The sequence below is a fragment of the Chiloscyllium punctatum genome, chromosome 38 (assembly GCF_047496795.1).
Source record: "Chiloscyllium punctatum isolate Juve2018m chromosome 38, sChiPun1.3, whole genome shotgun sequence".
Taxonomy (NCBI): domain Eukaryota; kingdom Metazoa; phylum Chordata; class Chondrichthyes; order Orectolobiformes; family Hemiscylliidae; genus Chiloscyllium; species Chiloscyllium punctatum.
Genome location: NC_092776.1, coordinates 13,380,147 through 13,406,091, shown reverse-complemented (window position 1 = coordinate 13,406,091; position 25,945 = coordinate 13,380,147). Strand labels below are relative to the sequence as shown.

The following is a 25,945-nucleotide window of genomic DNA, read 5'->3' as shown; positions in this document are numbered from 1 at the left end:
AGAATTTAATTGTTCTGGAGTTAATTATTCTAGAGTTTAGCTGTTCCAGAGTTTAGCTGTTCTGGAGGTAATTGTTCTAAACTTAAGCTTTTCTGAAGTTTAATTATTCTGGAGTTTAATTGTTCTGGACTTTAATATTCTGGATCTTGGATATTCTAGACTTTAGCTGTTCCAGAATTTAATTGTTTTTGAGTTTCGCTGTTCTGGAGTTTAATCGTTCCAGAGTTTAATTATTCCAAAGTTTAGCTCTTCCGTAGTTTAGCTGTTCCAGAGATTGACTGTTCTGGAGAATAATTGTTCCAATGTTTAGCTGTTCCATAGTATCGCTGGTTTGGAGTTGCCTTTGCATTGCTTCTCGTTCAGAATTATAGAATTATCAACCAGAGCATTTATAAATGGGCAATCCTCTAATGATCCATTCACTGGTTGGTTCAAGAATGCAAACTCACCATGTGGCAGAACTGAGAATAACCTAAACCCCTCACTCTGAGCAACAGCCTTCAACAATTACCACCTTGCCCCGTCTGTAAAGAAGAGACCATCCAGACAGAATGGTTTTCTTTGATCCTTGGTCTGTATGGGCAATGCCTTTTAACCTTCTACAGTTCCTGTGTGCAAGTGACAGCTTACCTTGCCTGTTTCCATGGTTTCTTTCTCTATCAGTTTCTGGCCCTTCACCATTTCCACTTGCCCTTCCTTCTGTGACACCAGGTTCTTGTCCCTCTGGGCCTTCTTCAGAGACACTCTAATGCTGCTCTTGCTAAAGGAAGGATTGGAGAGAGAGAGTTTAAACTGAAGATCTCCTTCCTTTAACCTCTCGCTGATTACTCAGCCAGTTGGTGAGCTTCTCACTCTCTGAATTTAGCCAAACTAACCAACAGAACCAAAGACAAAATCCTAATTTTGGTTGCAGAATCTCAGGATCCCTCAAAGCACTGAAGCCCCAGCAGTCAATGTGAATCCTGCCGGGAGCAGTGTGCTAATGGCCAAGCCATCTGGTCATGTTGCTGAGGGATAAATCGTGTCCCTGGACATCAGGGCAAATCCTGCTGGTGCCTCACCTGGCAGGGTGGACAGGAGCTTGGTCTCATTGGACAGATGGCACATCCAGCAAGGCAGCACTCCCTCAGCACTGCACTGAGAGTGCCAGCCTCAACTTGGCACCACTCCCTGAGCCCTGACCCCTGAGAGAGGAGAGAGGATTAGCTGGCAACTTGCTCCTCGTTCCTGTAACTCCTCCTGGAATGGGAGCGCACATATATATATATATATATATATATGTATGTCTGTATGTATGTATGTTGTGAATGTGTGTGTGTGCACGCATGTGTGAGAGAGTGTGTGTGAATGTGTGAGTGTGAGTTTGAGTGTGTGTGTTGTATGGGGGTTTAGTATGTGAGTGTGTGTATGAGTCTGTGTATGTGTGTGTGTGTCAGTGTGTGTGAGTGAGTGAGTGTGTGTGTCTGTGTGAATGTGCGTGTGTATGTGTTTGTGTCAGAGAGTGTGTGTCTGAGTGTGTGTGTGTTTGTGTCAATGAGTGTGTAGCTGTGAGTGTGTGTGTGTGGGTGTGCATGTGAATGTGTGAGCGTGTGTATGTCAGTGTGTCAGTGTGAGTGTATGTGTGTGAGAATATGAGTGTGTGTGAATGAGTGTGTGAGTGTGTGTGTCTGTGCATGTGAGTGTGTGAACATGTGTATGTCAGTGTGTCAGTGTGAGTGTATGTATGTGAGAATATGAGTGTGTGAGTGTGTGTAAATGAGTGTGTCTGTGAGTGTGTGTCTGTGCATGTGAGTGTGTGAGCATGTGTATGTCAGTGTGTGTCTGTGTGCATGTGTGTGAGTATGTGAGTGTGTATGTGTGTGACTGTGTGTATGTGTGTTGTGTGTGTGAATGTGAGTGTGTGTCTGTATGTGTGGGACTGTGTGTGTGTATGTGAAGGTATGTGTGAGAGCGTGTGTGTCTGTCTGTATGTGTGTGACTGTGTTGTGTGTGTGTCTGTGAGAGTATGTGTCTGTGTGTATAAGTGTGAGAGTGTGTGTGTGTCTGTGTGTGTCTGTCTGTGCATGTGTGTCTGTGTGTGACTATGTGTGTGTGTGTTGTATGTGTGTGATTGTGAGTGTGTGTGTCTATGAGAGTGTGTGTGTGTGTGTATCTGTGAGAGTGTGTGAGTTGCTTGTACATCGGGATACATTAGTTGGCGTTGGATTAAATACTTTGAGAAACGAAAGCCGTTTCCATTGCTGCAGACTCCTCGTTTAAATTCAAGAGCTGTGCAGCCGCAGATTTTAACCTGCACACGTCAGATAGAGCATTATCCCCAAGTGATCAGAGGACAGAAAGAGGCCATTGAGCCATTCTGCCTCTTTTAAGATCAGTCCCACTCCCCTATTGTTTTCCCACACCCTTGGCAATAAACTCCATGTGTTGGTTGCATTCCTGAGATTGTGAAATACAAATGTTAACCCCATCGTTCACACTGCTGAGCAGGTTTTATTGAAGATTACCTCCACTTCCTGCTTCTAGCCCGTTCACTGTTCTCCCGCTTCAGGCTCAGTGTTATCGCCTCACCCGGATCCACATCCACTTGAGAGTCTTGATCAACACCCAGTGTGAGATCTTCCTCTGTCACCACGTTGACTGAAAGCAGAAAGGATACTGACTGAAAACTCACTGAAGGTGATTCAGCCCATTGAGCCCAACAACCCTCTGGTTTCTCTGTAATCCTCCAAGTCATTTTTGCAATTAAAGGCACTACATAAATTCAAGCTGTCATCAGTGATTTGGCATAGAGGGAGTGATACGCAGCGATTGGAGGTTAGACAGTTCACTATTCAAAGCTAAAAGAAAGAAAAAGCCTCAAATATACTGAATGACCCAGCCTAGACAGCCCGCTGCAGGAAGGACTTCCACATTCACTACTCTCGGAGAGAAGAAATTCCTCCACATTTCTGTCTTAAATGCCCCTTACCCTGGGATAACACCGTCTGCTCCTAGACTCTCCCACAAAGATCGAATAGAATCCCTACAGTGTGGAAACAGGCCTTGTGGCCCAACAAGTCCACAATAACCCTCCGAACAGTATCCTATCCAGACTCATTCCTATTACCCGACATTTACCCCTGGCTAATGCACCTAATCTACACATCCCTGAACACTATGGACAATTTAGCATGGCCAATTCACCTAACCTGCACATCTTTGGACTGTGGGAGGAAACTGTGAAACTTGAAAGGGTTCAAAAAAGATTTACAAGGATATTGCCAGAGCTGGAGGATTTGAGCTATAGGGAGAGGCTGAACAGGCTGGGACTGTTTTCCCTGGAACGTCAGAGGCTGAGGGGTGACCTTATAGAGGTTCATAATATCATGAGAGGCATGGATAGGATAAACAGACGAGGTCTTTTCTCTGGGGTCGGGGAGTCCAGAACTAGAGGGCGTAGGTTTATGGTGAGAGGGGAAAGATATAAAAGAGACCCAAGGGGCTACTTTTTCACACAGAGAGTGGTACATGTATGGAATGAGCTGCCAGAGGATGTGGTGGAGGCTGGCACAAATGCAACATTTAAGAGGCATTTGGATGGGTATATGACTAGGAAGGGTTTGGAGGGATATGGGCTGGGTGCTGGCGGGTGGGACTAGATTGGGTTGGGATATCTGGTCAGCATGGAGGGTTGGACCGAAGGGTCTGTTTCCATGCTGTACATCTCTATGATTCTATGACTCTATGGAGGAAACCCATGCTGACACGGGGAGAATGTGCAGACTCTCCATTGTTACAGACTCCTACAGCAAAGTGGGTTTAAATTCGCCCGAGGCTGGAATCGCACCTGGGTCCCTGCTGCTGTGAGGCAGCCATCGTGCCACCCATAAGGGGAAACAAGCTCCCCACATCTAGCCTGTCAAGCCCCTGATCAACCTTAATTAGGTCTCCTCTCAATCTCTGAAACATCAATGAGTACAGGCCCAGTCTACTCAATCTCTCCCCTGAAGAAAATCCCTCCTTACGTGGATCAGCCAAATGTTACTTCTCTGGGTTTCTGTTGCCAGCCACTGCGATCCCCTCCCCTCCCCCAACACCATCCCCACCCCATCCCCCTTCTTATCACATGGTCTGCTATTACACACAACCCATTGTTAGCCACTAATCATCCCCATGAGCAGCTATTCATTCTCCTAGCCAAATGGTTATCCACACCTTTGCCAGTCCAATTGTTGTCTCTCGTTGGGTTCTATCTCCACCTGTCGTTTACTCCATGCCCCCCACCTGCGCACCCCCCCCCCCCTCCCCCCCACAACCCTCACTTCTGCAAAAAAAATGTTTTCCTTGCTACCATCAGTACTGAGGAAGCAGTCACTGGCCCTGAAATCGTGGTAACTCCACGATTGCTGCCAGATCTGCTGAGCTTTTGCAGGTGAACCTTCAGTGACCTCTGGTTGACATCAAATGGCAGGGTATTACTTTGCTGAATAGGTTCCCATTGTGTGTCGAAAGAAGGAACTAGGGTTAAATGTATTGCAGAGAATCTCGAGCTGGGGCAGGAGGAATAGGTTTAGTGAACTGAGTGCCATTGTCCATTCTCTCAGTTATTGCACTCCCTACACTAACCATGCTGTGACTCCAGCCTGCCTTGGTGAGAGCTGTCCTTATGAGACTGTCCATGTGCATGGAATTGTTGGTATCCCTGTGGGAATTGTAAAGGCGGGATATTCGACTGACGACCCCATACCTGTTGGCTCTCCCTCCTCACTGTGACTCCCTTCTCCGTAGGTGTTCAGGAAGTCTGCAAATGCCCCCCTGTTCGCCCTCAGTGTTTTGTACGAGCCCACTTCAGACACTTCGCCGTTCACCAAAACCACAATCTCATCCGTTTGAGGCAGAAACGTGACTCCGTGAGTCACGAGAATTCGAGTCTGTTTGAAAAAAAAACATGGATCGTCAGAGCATCGTGTAGAATTCGGCATAGAAATAGGCCATTTGGCCCATCAATACCAGGCCAGCGTTGATCCTCTTTCCAAACCCATTCTGTCTCAGACTACCCTTCTGTACTAACCAGGAATTCTCCAGCTGGGGGTGCTGATGAGATCAAGGGGCCACTGGTGTCTGGCAAAACCTTTGGAGCAGTTCTGGTCAGGGACACTCTGAGAGGCAGTGACGTGAGAGTTTTACCAAGGTTGGGAGACCCCATGTGGGCTGTGAGACTGCTTTGACTCCAGGCACCCCATTCAATCCCAAACCCAAACTGCACACCTGCCAAGGCCTGTTCCCACATAGCTCAGTGATTAACACTGTTGCCAAACAGCAGCAGGGACGCAGGTTTGATTCCAGCCTCAGGCAACTATCTATGTGAAATTTGCATATTCTCCCTGTGTCTGGATGGGTTTACTCCCACAATCACAAAGATGTGCAGGTTAGGTGGATTGGCCATGCTAGATTTCCCATAGTGTCCAGGGATATGCATGCTAGGTGGATTAGCCAGGGGAAGAGTAGGGTTACAGCAATAGGGTGGATCTAGGTGGGATGCTCTTCACTTGATGGGCCAAACGGCCTGCTTCCACACTGTAGGGATTCGATGATTCTGTTCACAGGGGTGGGAGTAATACAGGGCAAAGACATCCTGATGTAGGGCAAAAGGCCAACCTACAGGACAGCTCCAGAATATTCCAGCCAGTGACCCATTGTGGCTTCATTCTCACTGATGTGTTTGTCTGGCTTTCCCGTAAATGCATTCATGTTAATCACCACAATTACTGTGCTTGTAGTCAGAGAGGACAGTGAGATGGATTCACACATCATTAACTCAGAGCATTTCAAAGCCCTTCTCCATGAAATGCTCACCCTCTGACAGTACAGCACTCCCTCAGTACTGACCCTCTGACAGTGCAGCACTCCCTCAGTACTGACCTTCTGACAGTGGGACACTCCCTCAGTACTGACCCTCTGCCAGTGTAGCACTCCCTCAGTACTGACCTTCTGACAGTGGAGCACTCCCTCAGTACTGACCTTCTGACAGTGGAGCACTCCCTCAGTACTGACCCTCTGACAGTGCGGCACTCCCTCAGTACTGACCTTCTGACAGTGGAGCACTCCCTCAGTACTGACCCTCTGACAGTGGAGCACTCCCTCAGTACTGACCTTCTGACAGTGGAGCACTCCCTCAGTACTGACCTTCTGACAGTGGAGCACTCCCTCAGGACTGACCCTCTGACAGTGCGGCACTCCCTCAGCACTGACCTTCTGACAGTGGAGCACTCCCTCAGTACTGACCCTCTGACAGTGCAGCACTCCCTCAGTACTGACCCTCCGACAGTGCAGCACTCCCTCAGTACTGACCTTCTGACAGTACGGCACTCCCTCAGTACTGACCCTCTGACAGTGCGGCACTCCCTCAGTACTGACCCTCTGACAGTGCGGCACTCCCACAGTACTGACCCTCTGACAGTGCGGCACTCCCTCAGCACTGACCCTCTGACAGTGCGGCACTCCCTCAGTACTGACCCTGTGACAGTGCGGCACTCCCTCAGTACTGACCCTCTGACAGTGCAGCACTCCTTCAGTACTAACCTTCTGACAGTGCGGCACTCCCTTCAGTACTGACCCTCTGATAGTGTGACACTCCCTCAGTACTGACCCTCGGACAGTGCAGCACTCCCTCAGTACTGACCTTCTGACAGTGCGGCACTCCCTCAGTACTGACCCTCTGACAGTGCGGCACTCCCTCAGTACTGACCCTCTGACAGTGCAGCACTCCCTCAGTACTGACCCTCTGACAGTGCGGCACTCCCTCAGTACTGACCCTCTGACAGTGCGGCACTCCCTCAGTACTGACCTTCTGACAGTGCGGCACTCCCTCAGTACTGACCCTCTGACAGTGCAGCACTCCCTCAGTACTGACCCTCTGACAGTGCGGCACTCCCTCAGTACTGACCCTCTGACAGTGGAGCACTCCCTCAGTACTGACCCTCTGACAGTGCGGCACTCCCTCAGTACTGACCTTCTGACAGTGGAGCACTCCCTCAGTACTGACCCTCTGACAATGGAGCACTCCCTCAGTACTGACCTTCTGACAGTGGAGCACTCCCTCAGTACTGACCTTCTGACAGTGGAGCACTCCCTCAGTACTGACCCTCTGACAGTGCGGCACTCCCTCAGCACTGACCTTCTGACAGTGGAGCACTCCCTCAGTACTGACCCTCTGACAGTGCAGCACTCCCTCAGTACTGACCTTCTGACAGTACGGCACTCCCTCAGTACTGACCCTCTGACAGTGCGGCACTCCCTCAGTACTGACCCTCTGACAGTGCGGCACTCCCTCAGTACTGACCCTCTGACAGTGCGGCACTCCCTCAGTACTGACCTTCTGACAGTGCGGCACTCCCTCAGTACTGACCTTCTGACAGTGCGGCACTCCCTCAGTACTGACCCTCTGACAGTGCAGCACTCCCTCAGTACTGACCCTCTGACAGTGCAGCACTCCCTCAGTACTGACCTTCTGACAGTGCAGCACTCCCTCAGTACTGACCTTCTGACAGTACGGCACTCCCTCAGTACTGACCCTGTGACAGTGCAGCACTCCCTCAGTACTGACCTTCCGACAGTGCAGCACTCCCTCAGTACTGACCCTCTGACAGTGCAGCACTCCCTCAGTACTCACCCTCTGACAGTGCAGCACTACTTCAGTACTGACCCTCTGACAGTGCAGCACTCCCTCAGTACTGACCCTCTAACAGTGCAGCACTCCCTCAGTACTGACCCTCTGACAGTGAGGCACTCCCTCAGTACTGACCCTCTGACAGTGCAGCACTCCCTCAGTACTGACCCTCTGACAGTGAGGCACTCCCTCAGTACTGACCCTCTGACAGTGCTGCACTCCCTCAGTACTGACCCTCTGACAGTGAGGCACTCCCTCAGTACTGACCCTCTGACAGTGAGGCATTCCCTCAGTACTGACCCTCTGACAGTGCTGCACTCCCTCAGTACTGACCCTCTGACAGTGAGGCACTCCCTCAGTACTGACCCTCTGACAGTGAGGCACTCCCTCAGTACTGAACTTCTGACAGTGAGGCACTCCCTTATTACTGCACTGGCAGCATGAGAACAGAAATTGTCATCAATTTTATGGAGTGAGCCAAGACTTCCACCTTCTGGCTCTGATGTGTAAGTACTACCCACTGAGTTTGTTCTCTGTTTAAAATAGCAAACAGTTGAAAAGCTACATTCAGTAAAGTGAATTCAACTATAATTTTTGAACGGGAACAGGATCAATCTTTACATGACTGAGCAAAGACACAAGGATTAATGGGGTGCATTAAACAAAGAGCCAGCAAAGCCACAATGGGAAAAATGGCCGAGCCAATCAGAATAGCAGGACCCGATTGGGCAACATGGTGGCTTAGTGGTTGGCACTGCTGCCTCACAATGTGTGGAGCTCGCACATTCTCCCCATGTCTGTGTGGGTTTCCTCCGGGTGCTCTGGTTTCCTCCCACAGTCCAAAGATGTGCAGGTCAGGTGAATTGGCCATGCTAATTTACCCACAGTGTCCAGGATTGTGTGGGTTAGGTGACTTAGTCTGGGGTAAATGTGGAGTAGTTGGGGAATGAGTCTGGGTGGGTGACTCTTTGGAGGGTCAGTGTGGACTTGTTGGGCCGAAGGGCCTGTTTCCACACTGTAGAGATTCTATGACTTCACTGCCCAGTCTGCTCTGAATAGGCAAATCCCAACCAAAGAAGCAATTGGGGATGAGCGCCATCATAGAAACTTGAGTCAAAGAGAAGACCATACATCAGTAACTAATAAATCCTTCATAAAAACCAAAAGAACTATGAATGCTGTAAATCTTAAACAAAGACAGAAATTGCTGGAAAAGTTCAGAGTCTGGCAACATCTAAGGAGAGAAATCAGAGCTAATCAGAACTGAGGAAGGGTCTCTCAACCTGAAACGTTAACTCTAATTTCCCTGCACAGATGTTGTTAGACCTGCTGAGCTTTTCCAGCATTTTCTGTTTCTGATTCCAACAAACCCATGTCTGGATTACTGTGTATCTAACCTGGTGCTGTTCCTGTGGTGGGAGTGTTTGATGGGAATAGTGTAGAGGCAGCTTTACTTTCATTTCAAAAGAGCAATGGCAGTTTTGCTTTCAGTTTAAAAGAGTAGAGAGAGCTTTATTCTCTATCTAACTCCATGCTGTACTTGTCCTGGGAGTGTTTGATGAGAAGACTGTCATGGGATTTTTACTTTCATTTCAAAAGAGTAGAAAGTGCTTTACTCTTCAACCAAATGCATGCTGTCCTGTCCTGGGATTGTTTGACTGGGACAGTGTAGACACAGCTTTACTCTCAATCTAACCCTGTCCTGGATCAAATAGAACGAACGTACATTAATATCGATAATCACACAACATCGAAATGCTTATCAACTTAATTTAAAACATTCCCCGGAAACCCGGTCTCACCTTGTTCTTTAGCAGACCATTTGGACCAATAACCTTCTCAAAGATGTGTTTTCCTACATGCGCATCCACAGCAGAGAGTGGGTCGTCCAGTACGATGATATCTGAATCACTATACACTGCCCTCGCAAGGCTAACCCGCTGCTTCTGTCCTCCACTCAGATTGATACCCTGGGAAAGAGAATCATTCAATCGAGGAATGACCAATTCCTTCTCGTTCAGAACCAGAGAATCTTTCAGCACCGTGTTACAATCCCAGCTGACCTTACTACTGGACAAGTCAGATCGCAGACTAAAATCTAGCTCAATAGATTTTGTTTTGATTTAAAGAGTTGGCCATTCACTGCTTTTTGTATGTAGCCCGAGCAATTCCTAATCCTCTAGCACCTTCCGGTCCTTTCTAAAACGGTCTATGGAATCATTTTACACCATTGGTTCTTATCGAGCCTGCAAAATCCCAACAACTCTCCCAATCTTTTGTCATTGACTTTGAATCTCCGAGCCTGATTTATTGGAAACAATTCACCAACTTCTCCCATTTTCTTGACAATCTCTGTTAGATGTTAACCTTCTGTGGAATTGACCCTCGATGGAGTAGTGACAGCACTGCCATGGAAGCCTTTCCAGTTTCCAAGTCTCTCATCAGAATGACCCAGGCTGATTAGTTGGGTGTTTGGGTTCAAATCCCATCATTTCAGCTGGTGGACTAGTCCATGAAACATCGTCAATTGTTGTACAAGCCCATCTGGTTCGCTAATGTCCTTTAGGGAAGGATATCTGCCATCCTTGACCGGTCTTCTTTATTCATTCATGGGATGAGGGCATCACTGGCTAGGCAGCACTTATTGACCATCCCTAGCTGCTCAGAGAGCAGTTACGAGTCAACCACATTGCTGTGGGTTTGGAATCACATGTAGGCCAGACCAGATAAGGATGGCAGTTTCCTTTCCTCAAGAATATTAGTGAACCAGATGGGTTTTCCCAACAATGGACTCATGGTCATTATTAGATCTTAATTCCAAATCAAATTCCACCATGCGATGTGGCGGGATTCTAACCTGAGTCCCCAGACTGTTATCTGGGTCACTGGATTAACAGTCCAGCGATCATACCACTAGGCCATCGGCTACACAGTGACTCCAGACCCCCGTCCCATAGTGACATGGTTGACTCTTGATGAAATGGCTTAGGGAGCCACTCAGTTCACGCCAATCACAGACAGGCAACAAGTGTTGGCCTTGGCAGCAATACCAGAAAGAACCAAGAACATAAAATTGAGCAAGAAGAAAACGTCACATCTTAAAAAATGAATGCTTTGGCTCGGAGCCCAGTTCAAACATCATTGCTGAATTTTTCTCCTGTACCTTTTCTCCAATCTCTGTCTGGTCCCCAGCTGGTAATAACTCCAGGTCTGGCAGAAGAGCACAGGCCTCTAGGACTTTCTGGTATCGAGACTCTTCCCATTCCAGACCAAACAAGATATTGTCCTGGAGAGTATTATTTTGGATCCATGCTTGCTGAGGCACGTAGGCAAATGAACCCTAAAAGCACATAATTCACAAAGTGAGAAGGGGAAGCCTTCTGTCCCTCTGCTTGTACCATCACTTGGCTCCATATATGAAAGCAAATCTGCTCCCCCACCTCACAAGGAGCTTGTGTTCCCCTCCTCTCTAGTGACCTTATCGTGAGGGGCATGAATAGGGTGAACAGTCAAGGTCTTTTCCCTGGGGTGGGGGAGTCCAAAACTAAAGGGCATAGGTTTAAGGTGAGAGGGGAAAACTTTAAGAGGGACCTAAAGGGCAACTTTTTCACACAGAGGGTGGTGTGTGTATGGAATGAGCTCCAGAGGAAGTGGTGGAGGTGCGTACAATTACAGCATTTAAAAGGCATCTGGATGGATACATGAATAGGAAGGGTTTGGAGGGATATGGGCCAAGTGCTGGCAAATGGGACGAGATTAGGTTAGGATAGCTGGTCGCCATGGACGATTTGGACCGAAGGGTCTGTTTCTGTGCTGAAGCTCTATGAGTGTATGAATCCTGAATTAACCTCTCTGTGTTTTGAATCCTTCAAATAAGTCCTTAATCATGGGACCATTTCAACCCCATCAACATTACATAGCAGGATCTACAACTTGCTGTAAGCTATTGTGGTCCATTGGCTCGCTGTCTTTTCCCTCAAAGTCAGAAGGCTGTGGGTTGATGACCTGCTGCAGATACTGGTACTTGCAGTGCATGCTGGGAGAGTGCTGTACTGCCAGGCACCCTGCCTTTTCAATGCGATGTTAAAATGAGTCCTCATCAGCCCTCATGGGTGAACCCAGAAGATTTTGTGGCCTCTGTTTTGGAAGAGAAGTAGGGGTAGTCAGCCAATGATCTGGGGAAGATTTACCCCTCAACCCACAACACAACGAAATGGATTCTGTATGCAAAATACGTGGCTTGAGACTTGAAAGCATTACCATCAAACTCGAAGGGGAAGGGGAAGGAAAGAAGCCAAAGGTGTAGAGATCATCACCAGAAACAAGGGGATCAATGAGTTAAACTTGATGTTCACTAAAGTGAAACCCCTTCTGTAAAACCTCTACTTTTCAAGCTCAATACCATCCAAGATTAAACGGAGAAAGTAAGGACTGCAGACATTGGAGATCAGAGTTGATAGAGTGGTGCTGGAAAAGCACAGCAGGTCAGGCAGCATCGAGGAGCAGAACTTACTCTCCTGCTCTTCGGATGCTGCCTGACCTGCTGTGCTTTTCTAGAACCACACTCTTGACCATCCAAGATTAAACAGCCCGTCCATCATCTCAACATTCACTCCCTCCATCACCGATACTCAGTAGCTTCAGTGTGTGCCATCTAAAGGTGCACTGCAGCAATTCACCAAGGCTCCTTTATTAGCATCTTCCAAATTCACGACCACTTCCATCTAGAAGGACAAGGGCAGCAGATACATGGGAACATCATCACTTTCAAATTCCCTCCAAGCCACTCCCATTCTGATTTGGAAATATGTCGTCGTTCCTTACAGAAACATGGCTGAGGGATGGGCAGGACTAGCAGCTTAATGTTCCAGGATACAAATGCTACAGGAAGGATAGAAAGGGAGGCAAGAGAGGAGGAGGGAGTGGCATTTTTGATAAGGGATAGCATTACTGCTGTGCTGAGGGAGGATATTCCTGGGAATACATCCAGGGAAGTTATTTGGGTGGAACTGAGAAATAAGAAAGGGATGATCCACTTATTGGGATTGCATTATAGACCCCCTAATAGTCAAATCCTGGAATTCCCTCCCTAAGGGCATTGTGGGTCTAAAACAGCACATGGACTGTAGCAGTTCAAGAAGGCAGCTCACCCCCACCTTCTCAAGGGCAACTAAACGTTGGCCCAGCCAATAATGTCCACATTCCATGAGGGAATTTTCAACAAAGTCAGAAGCTTAGGAGTGCACTCTACCAACAGCTCCCTTTCCATGAGGGAAACTTTGGGAAGTCTGGCAGATGGAAGTGGAGATTCCCAGTGTTCTTTTAGTGAAGCTGGAAAACTGAGTGACAGAAACTTGGAGAAAATTCAGAATAAGAACCAACCCTTACGCAAAGTAAAACACGGATATTGGGAGAAGCGGGGATTTTGTAGTTGATGTTTCTCGGTACCTTTATATTTATGAATCCTTTGATGTTCTCCATTTCTCCAAGTAGCGCAGATATCAAAGAGGTCTTGCCACTCCCCACAGGCCCCACCACTGCTACCAGTTTGCCTGGTTTGATATTCAGTGTAACACTACAGGAAATAAAAACACAAAGTGGACATTTATACGCAGTCAAGACCAGATTGTGGTTAAATGGAACAGGACACACTTCTGGTCTTAGTTTTAGCCCTGGTTCAGGTAGGTCTACCTTGCTTTTCACTCAGAAGATCGTGAATTCAATCCCCATTCTGGATATTTCGGCACAGGACCTAATTGACACTCACCGACAGAGTGCTGCATTGTCAATGGTGCTGTTTCTCAGACCTGATGTTGAACCAAGGGCCCAGCTGCCTTGGCACCTGGCTGTTGTAGACACTGGAAAAAAGGTGGAGTTTTCCAATGAATTCCCGCTCCTTCTAACCTGTGACAGTCAGGGTGTGTCAACATCAGGTTCAGACTGCACTGACACTGAGATGGTGTTGGTTATCTTTATTGTTGGTGCACAGGGGAGCATTTAAGAATAGCCACAGAGGGAAGGCCCAACCTCAGCTCCCCAGCCTTAACATTTCCATCATAACAGCAGTGAAACAAACAGCAGTGATATTTACAAATATCACTCACTTCTTGATGGTTGGAGTTTCATTTCTATTCCATGAAAAGGTGGCTTCTGTGAAGGTGATTGCAGAATCTGGTGACAGAACAAAATGGGAAGTGATTATTTTTTGGGAGCGATAGATGTCAATGTATTTGTTTTTAGATTAGATTACTTACAGTGTGGAAACAGGCACTTCGGCCCAACAAGTCCACACCGACCCGCCGAAGCGTAACCCACCCAGACAAATTCTCCTACATTTACCCCTTCACCTAACACTACGGGCAATTTAGCATGGCCAATTCACCTGACCTGCACATTTTTGGATTGTGGAAGGAAACCGGAGCACCCAGAGGAAACCCATGCAGACACGGGGAGAATATGCAAACTCCACACAGAGAGTCGCCTGAGGCGGGAATTGAACTGGCGTTCTGAGGGAGCAGTGCTAACCACTGTGCCACCGTGCCGCCCATATTTGTGCTGCCTGACTGAATCCAATATGCACAGTCATAGAACAACGCAGCACAGAATGAGACCAATCAGCCCATCACATTTAGTCTCTTTTTAGTAGAGCCATGTAATTAATTCCCGCAAGCCCCACTCTTTCCCCATAGCCCTGCCAATTTGTTTCTACTAATATTTATTTAAACTTTATTTCCACCATCTTCCATTGCCCTTTCAGGCAGAGCATTCCAGATCACAATGCATTGAAGAATAAAACGCTTAGCTCATGTTGTGCCCAGTTCTTTTGTCAATCAGTTTTAATCTAAGTTGCTCTGCGTACTGACCCTCCCAGCATGAGCACCAGTTTCTCCTTATTTACTCTATTAAACCCTTTCAGGATTTTGAATGCCTTGATTAATTTTTTCCTAACTCTAATAAGAACATAGTTCCCAGCTTCTGTAGTCTCTCCACATTAGCTGAAGTCCCACAAGTCTGATCCAATGTTAGTAAATCTTCTCACCGCCTCCCCCCCCCCACCAACTACTCTCCTAAGCCTAAAGTATGGGCCCCATGCTACTCAAACTAAGATTTACTCCAACATGTTTGCTTTTATACTCTGGGATCCCTCTACTGGGATCCCTGTGTGCTATCTTCAAACAGTCTTTTCAACTCGTCCTCACACCTTTGGTGCTGATGGTTCCTCAGTCCTTTGCACCCTTCTTAAAATTGTTCATTTCATCTTCCCCTCATTATTCCAAGAACAATGTATCATTTCAGACTTTCTCGAGCGTAAATTTCATCTGCCCTGTGCCTTCCAATTTCATCACTATCTCCAACCTCCTTAAGTCTTTTACCATCCTCAGCATCACTCATTACATTCCAGGATCATGCGAGCTGCAAATATAAATTCTCCCCAGTATCTCCAATTCTGGTTATTCATGTATATCAGTATATTTCCAGCCATGACCGAAGACAATTCTCTTTTGACTTAAAGTGCAGGTTAGTATTCAGCACATACCATAGCCTTGAGCAATCATTAAACTGCTGCCCGGTTCCCCTTACCCAAAGCACCACAGCTGGGATCCTGTTGAATCGCTGACATGTTTAGGTTTTCGCTTCCAAGAAATGCTTCCAGCCTTTTGCAGGAAACCCCGGCCTACAGGTGAAAGAAATAATAAACCGAGTAATCAAGGGGCGTATGTAGTACATAGAACATAGAACATTACAGTGCACTACAGGCCCTTCGGCCCGCAATGTCTCACCGACCTGCGGAGCCAATCTGAAGCCCATCTAACCAACACTATTCCATTTTCATCCATATACCTACCCAATGACCACTTCAATGCCCTTAAAGTTGGTGAGACTACTACTGTTGCTGGCAATGCATTCCACACCCCTACTACTCTCTGAGTAAAGAAACTACCTCTGGCACCTGTCCTATATCTATCACCTGCTTGGCTTTTGACTAGGAGTGTGACTTGTAGAATTTATAGAATAGAAGTATTTAAGTATCTCCTTTCAAAGTCTTTTTAAAAGAGAGTAGACTCCTGTTCACCATGTCAAGGAACCAGTTTTGTATCGTGAGTAAGACTCCCTCCTGGGGAACATAGAAAATTGGGCCTCAGACTGAAAATAAGAGATTGGCCACTTAGGACAGAAATAAGAAGGCATTTATTAAATGGTGGCAGAATTCTCCACTGTGTTGTTAAGTATGTTCATAAAGATTTGCGTGGTTATGAAGGGATTGGGTAGGAAAGTGGAATTGAGGTCAAAGATCAGCTACGATTGGCAGGGCCATCCTGCCAAATGGTCCACTCCACCTCCCATTTCCTGTCTTCCCTGTGCCAGAAAGTTATGGGTTTAAGTCCCATTTTAAAAAAGATAGGCCTCCAGAATCCAGGTTGACACTTCAGCGCTGAGGCAGTGCCACGCTGTCCAAGGTGTTATCTTTTGGATGAGGCATGATTGTCTGTCCTCTGAGGGGTGGGTATACAAGAACAGAGCAGAGGAAGGAAAAAAATGCCTCAAGAGCAAAACCATTGCCAGAAGTTTCTGCCACCATCGAAACAGGAGGAGGACCATCAGCACTTGACACCTGTTCCACCATTCAGGGAGATCATGGCGGACATATGACCAATCTCCACTAAGCTGCCTTTACCTCATAACTGTGGGCGGCACGGTGGCACAGTGGTTAGCACTGCTGCCTCACAGCGCCAGAGACCCGGGTTCAATTCCCGCCTCAGGCGACTGACTGTGTGGAGTTTGCACGTTCTCCCCGTGTCTGCGTGGGTTTCCTCCGGGTGCTCCGGTTTCCTCCCACAGTCCAAAGATGTGCAGGTCAGGTGAATTGGCCATGCTAAATTGCCCGTAGTGTTAGGTAAGGGGTAGATGTATATGTAGGGGTATGGGTGGGTTACGCTTCGGCGGGGCGGTGTGGACTTGTTGGGCCGAAGGGCCTGTTTCCACACTGTAAGTAATCTAATCTAAACCTTCAACATCTTTGACAAATGCGAATCTAACAGTCTGAGATTTAAAGCTAACAGTTGTTTGAGCATCAATTTCATTAAGAACATAAGAACTGGGAGCGGGAGTAGGCCATCTGGCCCCTAGAGCCTGCTCCACCATTCAATAAGATCATGGCTGATCTGTTCATGGACGCAGCTCCACTTATCTGCCCTCTCCTCAGAACCCTCAATTCTTTTATTGCTCATAAACCTGTCATTGCCTTAAAACATTCAACAAGGTCGTCTCAACTGCTTCGCTGGGCGAGGAATTCCACCGATTCACAACCCTTTGGGTGAAGAAGTTCCTCCTCAGCTCAGTCCTAAATCTGCTCCCCCATGTTTTGAGGCTATGCCCCCTAGTTCTAGTTTCAGTGGAAACAACCTCCCTGCCTCTATCTTATCTATTCCCTTCATAATTTTATATGTTTCTGTAGAGTTCCCCCTCATTCCTCTGAATTCCAGTGAGTGTAAGCCCAGTCTACTTAATCTCTCCTCATAAGTCTAACCCAGTGAACCTCCTCTGCACCCCCTCCAGTGCCAATACGTCCTTTCTCAAGTAAGGAGGGCATTCCAAATCCCAACCAGTCTTTGTGCAAAACCAGTTTCCTCTCTGAGCATCTGTATCCTCAATTCCCTTTAAATTTCCATTGTTTCTGTTTATTGACCAGATAGGAAGTCCCATGTCCTGTCCTTCTCTAAGATCCACAGTGGATAAGGCCTGCTCTGTTTGCCCCAGCTCATACCTGGACCATTGATGAGATCACCATGGGCAGCATCATCAGAGGAAAGCGCAGAATGTTGAACAGTGAGATGGAGGTAAAGGCTTTCTCAGCGTCGAGAATGTTGTTGGGATCCACAGTGAGATACACACCAAAGCTGGTTAGAGTCACCTGTTCAACACCAAGAGAGAGGACATGTGGGTCTCTGAGAGTGACAGAAATTCTCCACTTGTCAATTTCGATACCTTCTTTAAAAATGCAACTTCAAACAAAACAATGTTGAATGATCCACAATTTCCCAGAAGAATTGATGATGTAGAAACTGGAGTTGGGCTGCCCAATGGGTCTCTAAACCCGAATCATCCCCCCCCCCAGTTGATCCAATCCCCAGGGTGAATCTCTTTCTTAAACCCACACCGGCCCAATTCCCAGTGAGTCTTTCCCTCAGTCCCCCAATCCCCAGTGAGTCTCTCCCTCAGGTCCCTGATCCCCAGTGAGGCTCTCCCTAAACCCCCCCACCCCAATCCCTAGTGAGTCTCTCCCTCAGTCCCCTGATCCCCAGTAAGTCTCCCCCTCAGTTCCCCGATCGCCAGTGAGTCTGCCCCTCAACACCCCAATCCCTGGTGAGTCTCTCCCTCAGTCCCCCAAACTATAGTGAGTCTCCCCCTCAACACCCCGATCCCCAGTGAGTCTCCCCCTCAACACCCCGATCCCCAGTGAGTCTCCCCCTCAACACCCTGATCCCCAGTCAGTCTCTCCCTCAACGCCCCGATCCCTAGTGAGTCTCTGCCTCAACACCCCGATCCCTGGTGAGTCTCCCCCTCAACATACCGATCCCCAGTAAGTCTCCCCCTCAACACCCTGATCCCTAGTGAATCTCCCCCTCAGTCCCCCAATCCCCACTGAGTCTCCCCCTCAGTCCCCCAAACCCCAGTGAGTCTCCCCCTCAGTCCCCCAATCCCCACTGAGTCTCCTCCTCAGTCCCCTGATCCCCAACGAGTCTCCCCAGTCCCTATTGTGTCTCCTCTTCCAGCCCTAGTGAGTCTTCAACCTCCCTTTCATTCTCACACCTCTTCCTGGCCTGGAATCCTGACAGATCCCTGTGCTCCCACAATTCCGATCTCTGGAACATTCTCAATTTTCAGTGCTTCCCAGTTAGTGGCTATGCCTTCACCTACCAGGGCCTTGAACTTCAGAATTCCTTCCCTAATCCATCCTGCCTCTCTGTCTTCCTTGAAGACAATCCTGAAAATCTAACTGGTCACTTGCTCAAACATCCTTTTGTGTCCTCGGCTCAACTTTGATCATGCTACATTAAAGGTGCTATGTAAATATAACAAGAGGTGATGCACTTTTGTGGGAATAATATTGAAAGGCAACATAAAATAGCGGGTGCAATTCTAACAGGAGTACGGGCAGAGGGACATGAGTCTATGTGTGCACAGATTACTGAAGGTGGAAGGCCAGATGGAGAGCACGATTAATAATAATAATAAATACCATATCCATGGCTTTCTAATCAGAGCATAGAGTCCAAGAACCTATATAACACATTGGACCTCAGCTGCAGGGCAGTGTTCAGTTCTGGCTGCCACGTTACAGGAAGGCTGTAAATACAGTGAAGTGAGCAAAAAGTGATTTACAAGAATGGTCCCAGCGATGTCGAACCTCGAGCTTAGACCAAAGAAGTTGCGCGTGTTCTCCTTGGAGTGAAGAAGGCTGAGAGAAGATTGAGTAGGGCTTTCAAAATCTTGAGCGGGTTGGACAGAGTAGATAGGGAGAAGTTGTGAAAGGGTCAGCAACGTGACACCAGAGATTGACAGTAAATGTGATGTGAGAATAACTTTCTCACATAATGAGGAGTTAGGGTATGGAATGCACTGCCTGAAACTGTGTCGGAGGCAGGTTCAGTTGAGACATTCAAGAAGGTATTGGCTGATTATTTGGACAGAAATAATATGCAAGGGCATAGGGTAAAAGGCAGGGGATTGGCAGTAGGTAATGGTGCTTATTTGAAGAGCTGTTGCAGACATGGTGGGGGGGGGGGGGGGGGAGAGAATTGAATGGTCTCCTTCTGGACCATAATACATTAATGTGACTCTGTGAAATTTTTGACAACAAAACTAGTTTGATAAAAAGATCCCCAAATCAAGAAAATTGAATAGAATGGTTATCACTTACCATGAAGGGTGTACATGTGACAACGAAAATAGCAACGGCCAATAGATAGAAGGATTTCTTCATCACCTTCAACTCTTTCTCCCTTATTCCAAAGATCTGTTCTGCAAACGATGGCTCCCAAGCATAAAACTTCATCACCTTTGAACATAAAAATGACAACCTTCAGCACATCTGATGAACATAAGGAATAAAAACTTGCATTTTATACAGATTTTTTCATAGCCACTGGACTTCTCGAAGTGCTTGACAACCAAAGAAGCACCGTTTCATTACTGTACTCTCATCATGATAACATAGGAAATGCAGTAGCCAATTTGCACACAGGGACATCCCCACAAACAGATATGATGAGATAATCTGTTTTTGCAATGTTGATTGAGGGATAAATATCAACAGGGAGAACTTCCCCAGTCTCTCCAGTGCCCGAAGAATCTTTCACCTGTTTTTTAATTCACCCATGGTACATGGGCATCACTGACTGGACCAGCATTTATTGGCCATCCACAGATATCTTTGAGAAGCTGGTGATGAACTGCCTTTTTGAACCACTTGCTGTAGATGTCCATGTGCTGTAGATTGACCCACAATGCTATTAGGGAGGGAACTCCAGGATTTTGAGCCAATGACAGTGAAGGAACAGTGACATATTTCCAAGTCAGGATGGTGAGCGGCACAGAGGCGGACTTGCAGGTGGTGGTGTTCCCATGTATCTGCTACCCTTGTCCTCCTGGATGGAAGTGGTCGTGGATTTAGAAGGTGCTTTCTGAGAATCTTTGGTGAATACCTGCTGTACACCTTGTGAATGGTACACACTGTTGCTACTGAGTGTTGGTGGTGGAGGGGGTGAATGCTTGTGGAGATGGTGCCAATCAAATGGGCTGCTTTGTCCTGGATTGTTGTTGGAACTACATCCATCCGGGCAAATGGGGAGTATTCCATCAACTCCTGACTTGTGCCCTTTCGGTGATGGACAGGCGTTGATGCATTACTGCAGGATTCCTAACCTCTGACTTGCTCTTGTAGCCAGCATATTTATGTACCTGAACTGTTTCAATTTCAACAAATGGTACTACCCACAGGATGTTGATAGCAATAGATTCAGTGATGATAATGCCATTGAATGTCAAGGGGCAGTGGTTAAGCTTGTCTCTTATTGGAAGTTGGTCATTGTCTGGCATTTGTTTAGCCCCGATATTAATTGCCACTTTTCAGCCCAAGCCGGTCCAGAAGATGCTGGATTTGGATGTGGTTCGCTTTGGTATCTAAGGAGTCACAAATGGTGCTGACTATTGTGTAATCATCCCCATTCCCATCCCTTATGATGGAAGGAAGGTCATTGATGAAGCAACTGAAGATGGTTGGGCCAAGGACAATGCCATCTCCTGCAGAGATGTCCTGCAGCTGAAATGACTGACCTCCAACAATCACAACCATCTTCCCACATGCCAGGAATGAGTCTGACCAGCAGAGAGTTTGTCCCGACTCAAGTGGCCTTGACATCAAAGGGCTGTCTTTCTCACCTCCCCTCTGGAATTCAGCTCTTTTGTCCATGTTGAACCAAGGCTGAACTGAGGTCAGGAGATGAGTGGCCCTGGTGGAACCCAACTGAGGGTGACTGAGCAGGTGCTGCTTGATAGCATTATTGATGACACTTTGCAGCATTTTACTGACCAGGCCCAACCCAAGTTGTAGATAGTTTAAAGTTTGATTCGGAAAAACAGTACAATCCAACAGTTCTGCCAAGTTCCCCAGTACTGCATTGGAGCAACAGCTTAGGATTATTATACTCTAGCCCTGGAGTGAGACTTGAACCCACAACCCTCTGACACAGAGGTAAGTATACTACCCACTGATCCCCAGCTGACACATCACCCAACACTGACAGTCCCTCTTATGCCATTCGCAATCTGCAACACGATTCACTGGTATTTTCCTTCTAATTTTCAGGTTGGGCTCATTTACTCACTGTTGTGTTGGAGAGATGCAGAGTTTTGTTTTATTTATTCATTTATTCATAAGATGTGGGTGTCTCTGGTTAGATCAGCATTTATTGTCCATCCCTAATTGCCCAGAGAGCAGTTAAGAGTCCATAAGACAATAAAACATAGGAGCAGAAATTAGACCATTCAGCCCATCGAGTCTGCTCCACCATTCAATCATGGTTGATGCGTTCTCAACCCCTTTCTCCCACTTTCTCCCCATAACCCTTGATCCCTTTGAGTCTTAAATATACTCAATGACCTGGCCTCCACAGCCTTCTGTGGCAATGAATTCCACAGATTCCCCACTCTCTGGCTGAAGAAGTTTCTCCTTATCTCTTTTCTAAAAGGTCTTCTCTTTACTCTAAGACTGGTTGAGTCCTGGTCTCTCCTACCCAAGGAAGCATGTTCCCAACATCTACTCTGTCTAGGCCATTCAGTATTCTGTAAGCTTCAATTAGATCCCCCCTCATCCTTTTAAACTCCATTGACTATAGCCCCAGAGTCCTCAAACACTCTGATATGTTATGCTGTTCATTCCTGGGATCATTCTTGTGAATCTCCTCTGAACATGCTCCAAGGCCAGTACCTCCTTCCTGAGATATGAGGCCCAAAACTGCACACAATATTCAAAATGTGCCCTGACCAGACCCTTACAGAACCTCAGAAGTACATCCTTGTTTTTATCTTCAAGTCCTGTTGTAATAAATGCCGTCATTGCATTTGCCTTCCTAACGACTGACTCAACCTGCAAGTTTACCTTGACAGAATCCTGGACTAGAACTCTTACGTATCTTCACAATTCAGACTTCTGAATTTTCTACTCATTTAGAAAATAGCATACACCTCTATTCTTCCTACCAAAGTGGACATGACCTCACGCTACCATGACCTACCATGACCTCTTCCTACCATGACCTCACGCTTTCCCACATTGTACTCCATCCGCCACTTCTTTGCCCACTCCCCCGACCTGTCCAAATCCTTCTGCAGCCTCACTGCCTCCTCAATATTATTTGTCCCTCCACCTACCTTTGTATCATCTGCAAACCTAGCCAGAGTGCCCTCAATTCCATCATTTAGATCATCAACGTATAAAGTGAAACGTTGTCCCAACACTGAGCACTACATTTGTAGAACACCACTTGTCACCGGCTGCCATCCTGAGAAGGACCTTTTTATCCCCAACCTCTGCTTCCTGCCAGACGGCCGAGCCTTTATCCATGCTAGCACCTTGCTTCTGAAACCATGGACCCTAAACTTAGTACGCTCCTGTGTGGCACCTTGTCAAAGGGATTGATTAGATTACTTACAGTGTGGATTCTTGAAGTCCAGATAGATAACATCCATTGGCTCTCCTTGGTCTAGTCTGCTTGTTATTGCCTCAAAGAACTCTAGAAGATTTGTCCAGCATGACCTCCCCTTGATCAACCCATGCTGACTCTGCCCTGGTTTACCATACACTTCCAAATATTAATAAATCTCATCCTTCACAATGGATTCCAGGAACTTACCCATGACTGAGGTGAGGCTAATTGGTCTGTAATTTTCCATCTTTTGCCTTACTCCTTTTTTAAACAGGGGTGTCATGTTAGCAATTTTCCAGTCCTCTGGGACCCTCCCTGATTCTAGTAGATTAGATTACTTACAGTGTGGAAACAGGCCCTTCGGCCCAACAAGTCCACACCGCCCCGCCGAAGCGTAACCCACCCATACCCCTACATCTACATCTACCCCTTACCTAACACTACGGGCAATTTAGCATGGCCAATTCACCTGACCTGCACATCTTTGGAGTGTGGGAGGAAACCGAAGCACCCAGAGGAAACCCACGCAGACACGGGGAGAACGTGCAAACTCCACACAGTCGGTCGCCTGAGGCGGGAATTGAACCCGGGTCTCTGGCGCTGTGAGGCAGCAGTGCTAACCACTGTGCCACCGTGCCGCCCTAGTAGTTCCTGAAAGATTACCACTAACGCCTCCACTGTCTCTTCAGCTACATTGCTACGTAGTCAACCACATTGTTATGGATCAAGAGTCACATGTGGGCCAGACCAAATAAAAATGGCAGTTTTCTCCCCTAAAGGACATAAATGAACCAGATGGGGCTTTTCCCTAACAATCAATTTGTGGTCATCCTTAGATGACTTTTCATTCCAGATTTTTACCAAATTCAAATTCTACCATGGTAGGATTTGAACCCAAGGCATCCAGAGCATTTATCTGGGTCTCTAGATTAACATTTTAGCAATAATACCACTAGGCCATCACCTTCCTCAAAAGATATTATACTTGTTTCAACATATAAAGCTGTAGTATTGAATACTTTAACATATCAGTTCTCTCATCCTTACAGCAACTTGCTTCAGTTTAGTGACTCTCTCTAAGTGACCAAATCCAGGCTTAACTAATCGTACAGAGCTGAGCAGTGAACAGTCAATGGACACACACAGTCAAACACAGAACCATGGAACACCATGTTCATTGCTGAACTGTCAGAGGATCAGACTTTACACCAATCCCGTTTGCCTGATCAGCCGGAGACTGTTCGAGGTAGCAAAAATGTGTTATTTTTCTGAGGCAGAGTGGATCTGCAGATGAACATTGTACATGCTGAAGGCCAGTGTCAGCAGGAATCTGTCAGCAAATGAAACAACATCAGCGAGGCTGTGGGGTTAGAAGACAGGGAGGGGACAGCCTGGTAAGGAATGGGGCAAAACAGTAGCAGGCTCAAAGAAGATGAATTGGCCCTTGGTTGAGTGAAGGTGGCATTCATGACATTAGTGCACACAGCCTGTGACCGAGTCCAAAGGGACAGAAGGTAACTCCAGGAATTCCATGCCTGGTATTGTGAACTTGCAGTCAGTTTCAGAGGGACGATGATGACAACCACTCACAACTCATCAAACATCCCCTTCCCTGTCTCTCATAAAATCCATCCCCACCACAGCTGAATGTTTTTACACAATGGTTGGCAGTTGCTCAGCCAGTCTTGGGTTTAGGTGTCTCGCCAGAGACCTAGGCATAAATATCTGGATGGACAATGCCGGTGTGGTACTGAGGAAACGCTGAGGACAGTGGTGGATGCACTGTCCTTTGGATGAGACATTAATATGAGACACATTCTTCTCTCTCAGGTGGATTAAAAAGATTGAATGACCACTATAGACAAGATAGAGCAGGGGAAGGGGTTTCCTGACCTCCTGACTTTATTTTTAACTCCTCAACCAACCTCCCAAAAAACAGATCACCCGCTGATTACCACATTTTGGATTGTGGGACCTTGCTGCGTCTAAATTAACGAACGTGTTCCCTGTGACAATGACTACTTCATCAAAGAGCACTTCTGAGGTAGCCTGAGGTTGTGAAAGGTGCTAGACAAATTCACACTCTTCCTTGCTGCAAAGTCTTCCATTCGATCACCTCAACATCTCCTTGTCAAAGTTAAGCCCAACTTATTTACCCCTGCAAACTCAAATGATCGATGCCTGAATGTTTACAAGGAAATAATCAACTAGGAGAAAGCGAGGACTGCTGATGTTGGAGATCAGAGTCGGGAGTGTGGTGCTGGAAATAATTCCTGATGAAGGGCTTATGCCTGAAACGTCAAGTCTCCTGCTCCTTGGATGCTGCCTGACCAGCTGTGCTTTTCTAGCACCACACTCTCGACGAAGGAAAGAATCAAACAGATTAATTATTGGTGTTAATGCTGAGTATCTCTGAGAGGCACATGCATCAGGCAGTCAGTGTTTCATTGGAATAAATGCCCCAGATCTTCATGCTTCCAGTTACCAACTCCCGTGGCTGTTCATTCTCACTGTTTCACTCAGGGTTTCCTGCAGCCACATATGGAAATTACCTTTATTCCATTCAGAATTTCATTCATTAACTTCATCCTTTGGTCCTTATGTTTCATGTTGCTCATCTGTTGGAGTAAAAGATCAGGTTAACATTTGTTTTGCAAATTGTCATTGTTTTCAAAGATTTGTCCAACTTAAATATTGCAATGATCAATAGGAGTGATTTAAAATGATTTTTGTTTTGCTCTTGTTTTCACTGTTTTTTTATTCGGATATGAAGTCTTGAATCTACCAAAGCTGGTCATTCTATCATATTGGTCCAAGCTGCTTTGATGCTCTCTTCCAAACCTGTCCCACCCACCTGAGTAAGTGACCAAGTGACCCTGAGCAAGTGGATACTGAACACCTGACATGAAGAAGAACTGATTATTCTAATGGTCAGGACAGTATTGCCCACTCAACTGATACCACAATAACTCAACCCAGTTACACGATCACTAACAGCAGGAGATTACTCAATTCCTTGAGCCCAGAATAGGACAAAAAACCATTCAACTCATCGAGTGTGTGCTGTCTCTTTCCACCCTGTCAAGAC

At 46.8% G+C, this 25,945-nt stretch overlaps 1 protein-coding gene across 2 annotated transcripts in view; it reads right to left on the bottom strand.

Moving 5' to 3' along the window:
- The window catches only part of abcc2 (ATP-binding cassette, sub-family C (CFTR/MRP), member 2), a 76,770-nt gene that overhangs the window by 20,317 nt on the left and 30,508 nt on the right, over positions 1 to 25,945 (bottom strand). For both annotated transcript variants that reach the window (XM_072557205.1, XM_072557204.1), the window contains 11 exons: positions 25,410 to 25,475; positions 19,572 to 19,709; positions 17,415 to 17,561; positions 15,230 to 15,323; positions 13,753 to 13,819; positions 13,097 to 13,223; positions 10,812 to 10,988; positions 9,451 to 9,618; positions 4,727 to 4,910; positions 2,505 to 2,637; positions 631 to 760 (listed from right to left, as the gene is read on the bottom strand). In XM_072557205.1, coding sequence (XP_072413306.1) covers positions 631 to 760; positions 2,505 to 2,637; positions 4,727 to 4,910; positions 9,451 to 9,618; positions 10,812 to 10,988; positions 13,097 to 13,223; positions 13,753 to 13,819; positions 15,230 to 15,323; positions 17,415 to 17,561; positions 19,572 to 19,709; positions 25,410 to 25,475 — 1,431 coding nt within the window. The remainder of the gene's footprint in view (positions 1 to 630; positions 761 to 2,504; positions 2,638 to 4,726; positions 4,911 to 9,450; positions 9,619 to 10,811; positions 10,989 to 13,096; positions 13,224 to 13,752; positions 13,820 to 15,229; positions 15,324 to 17,414; positions 17,562 to 19,571; positions 19,710 to 25,409; positions 25,476 to 25,945) is intronic.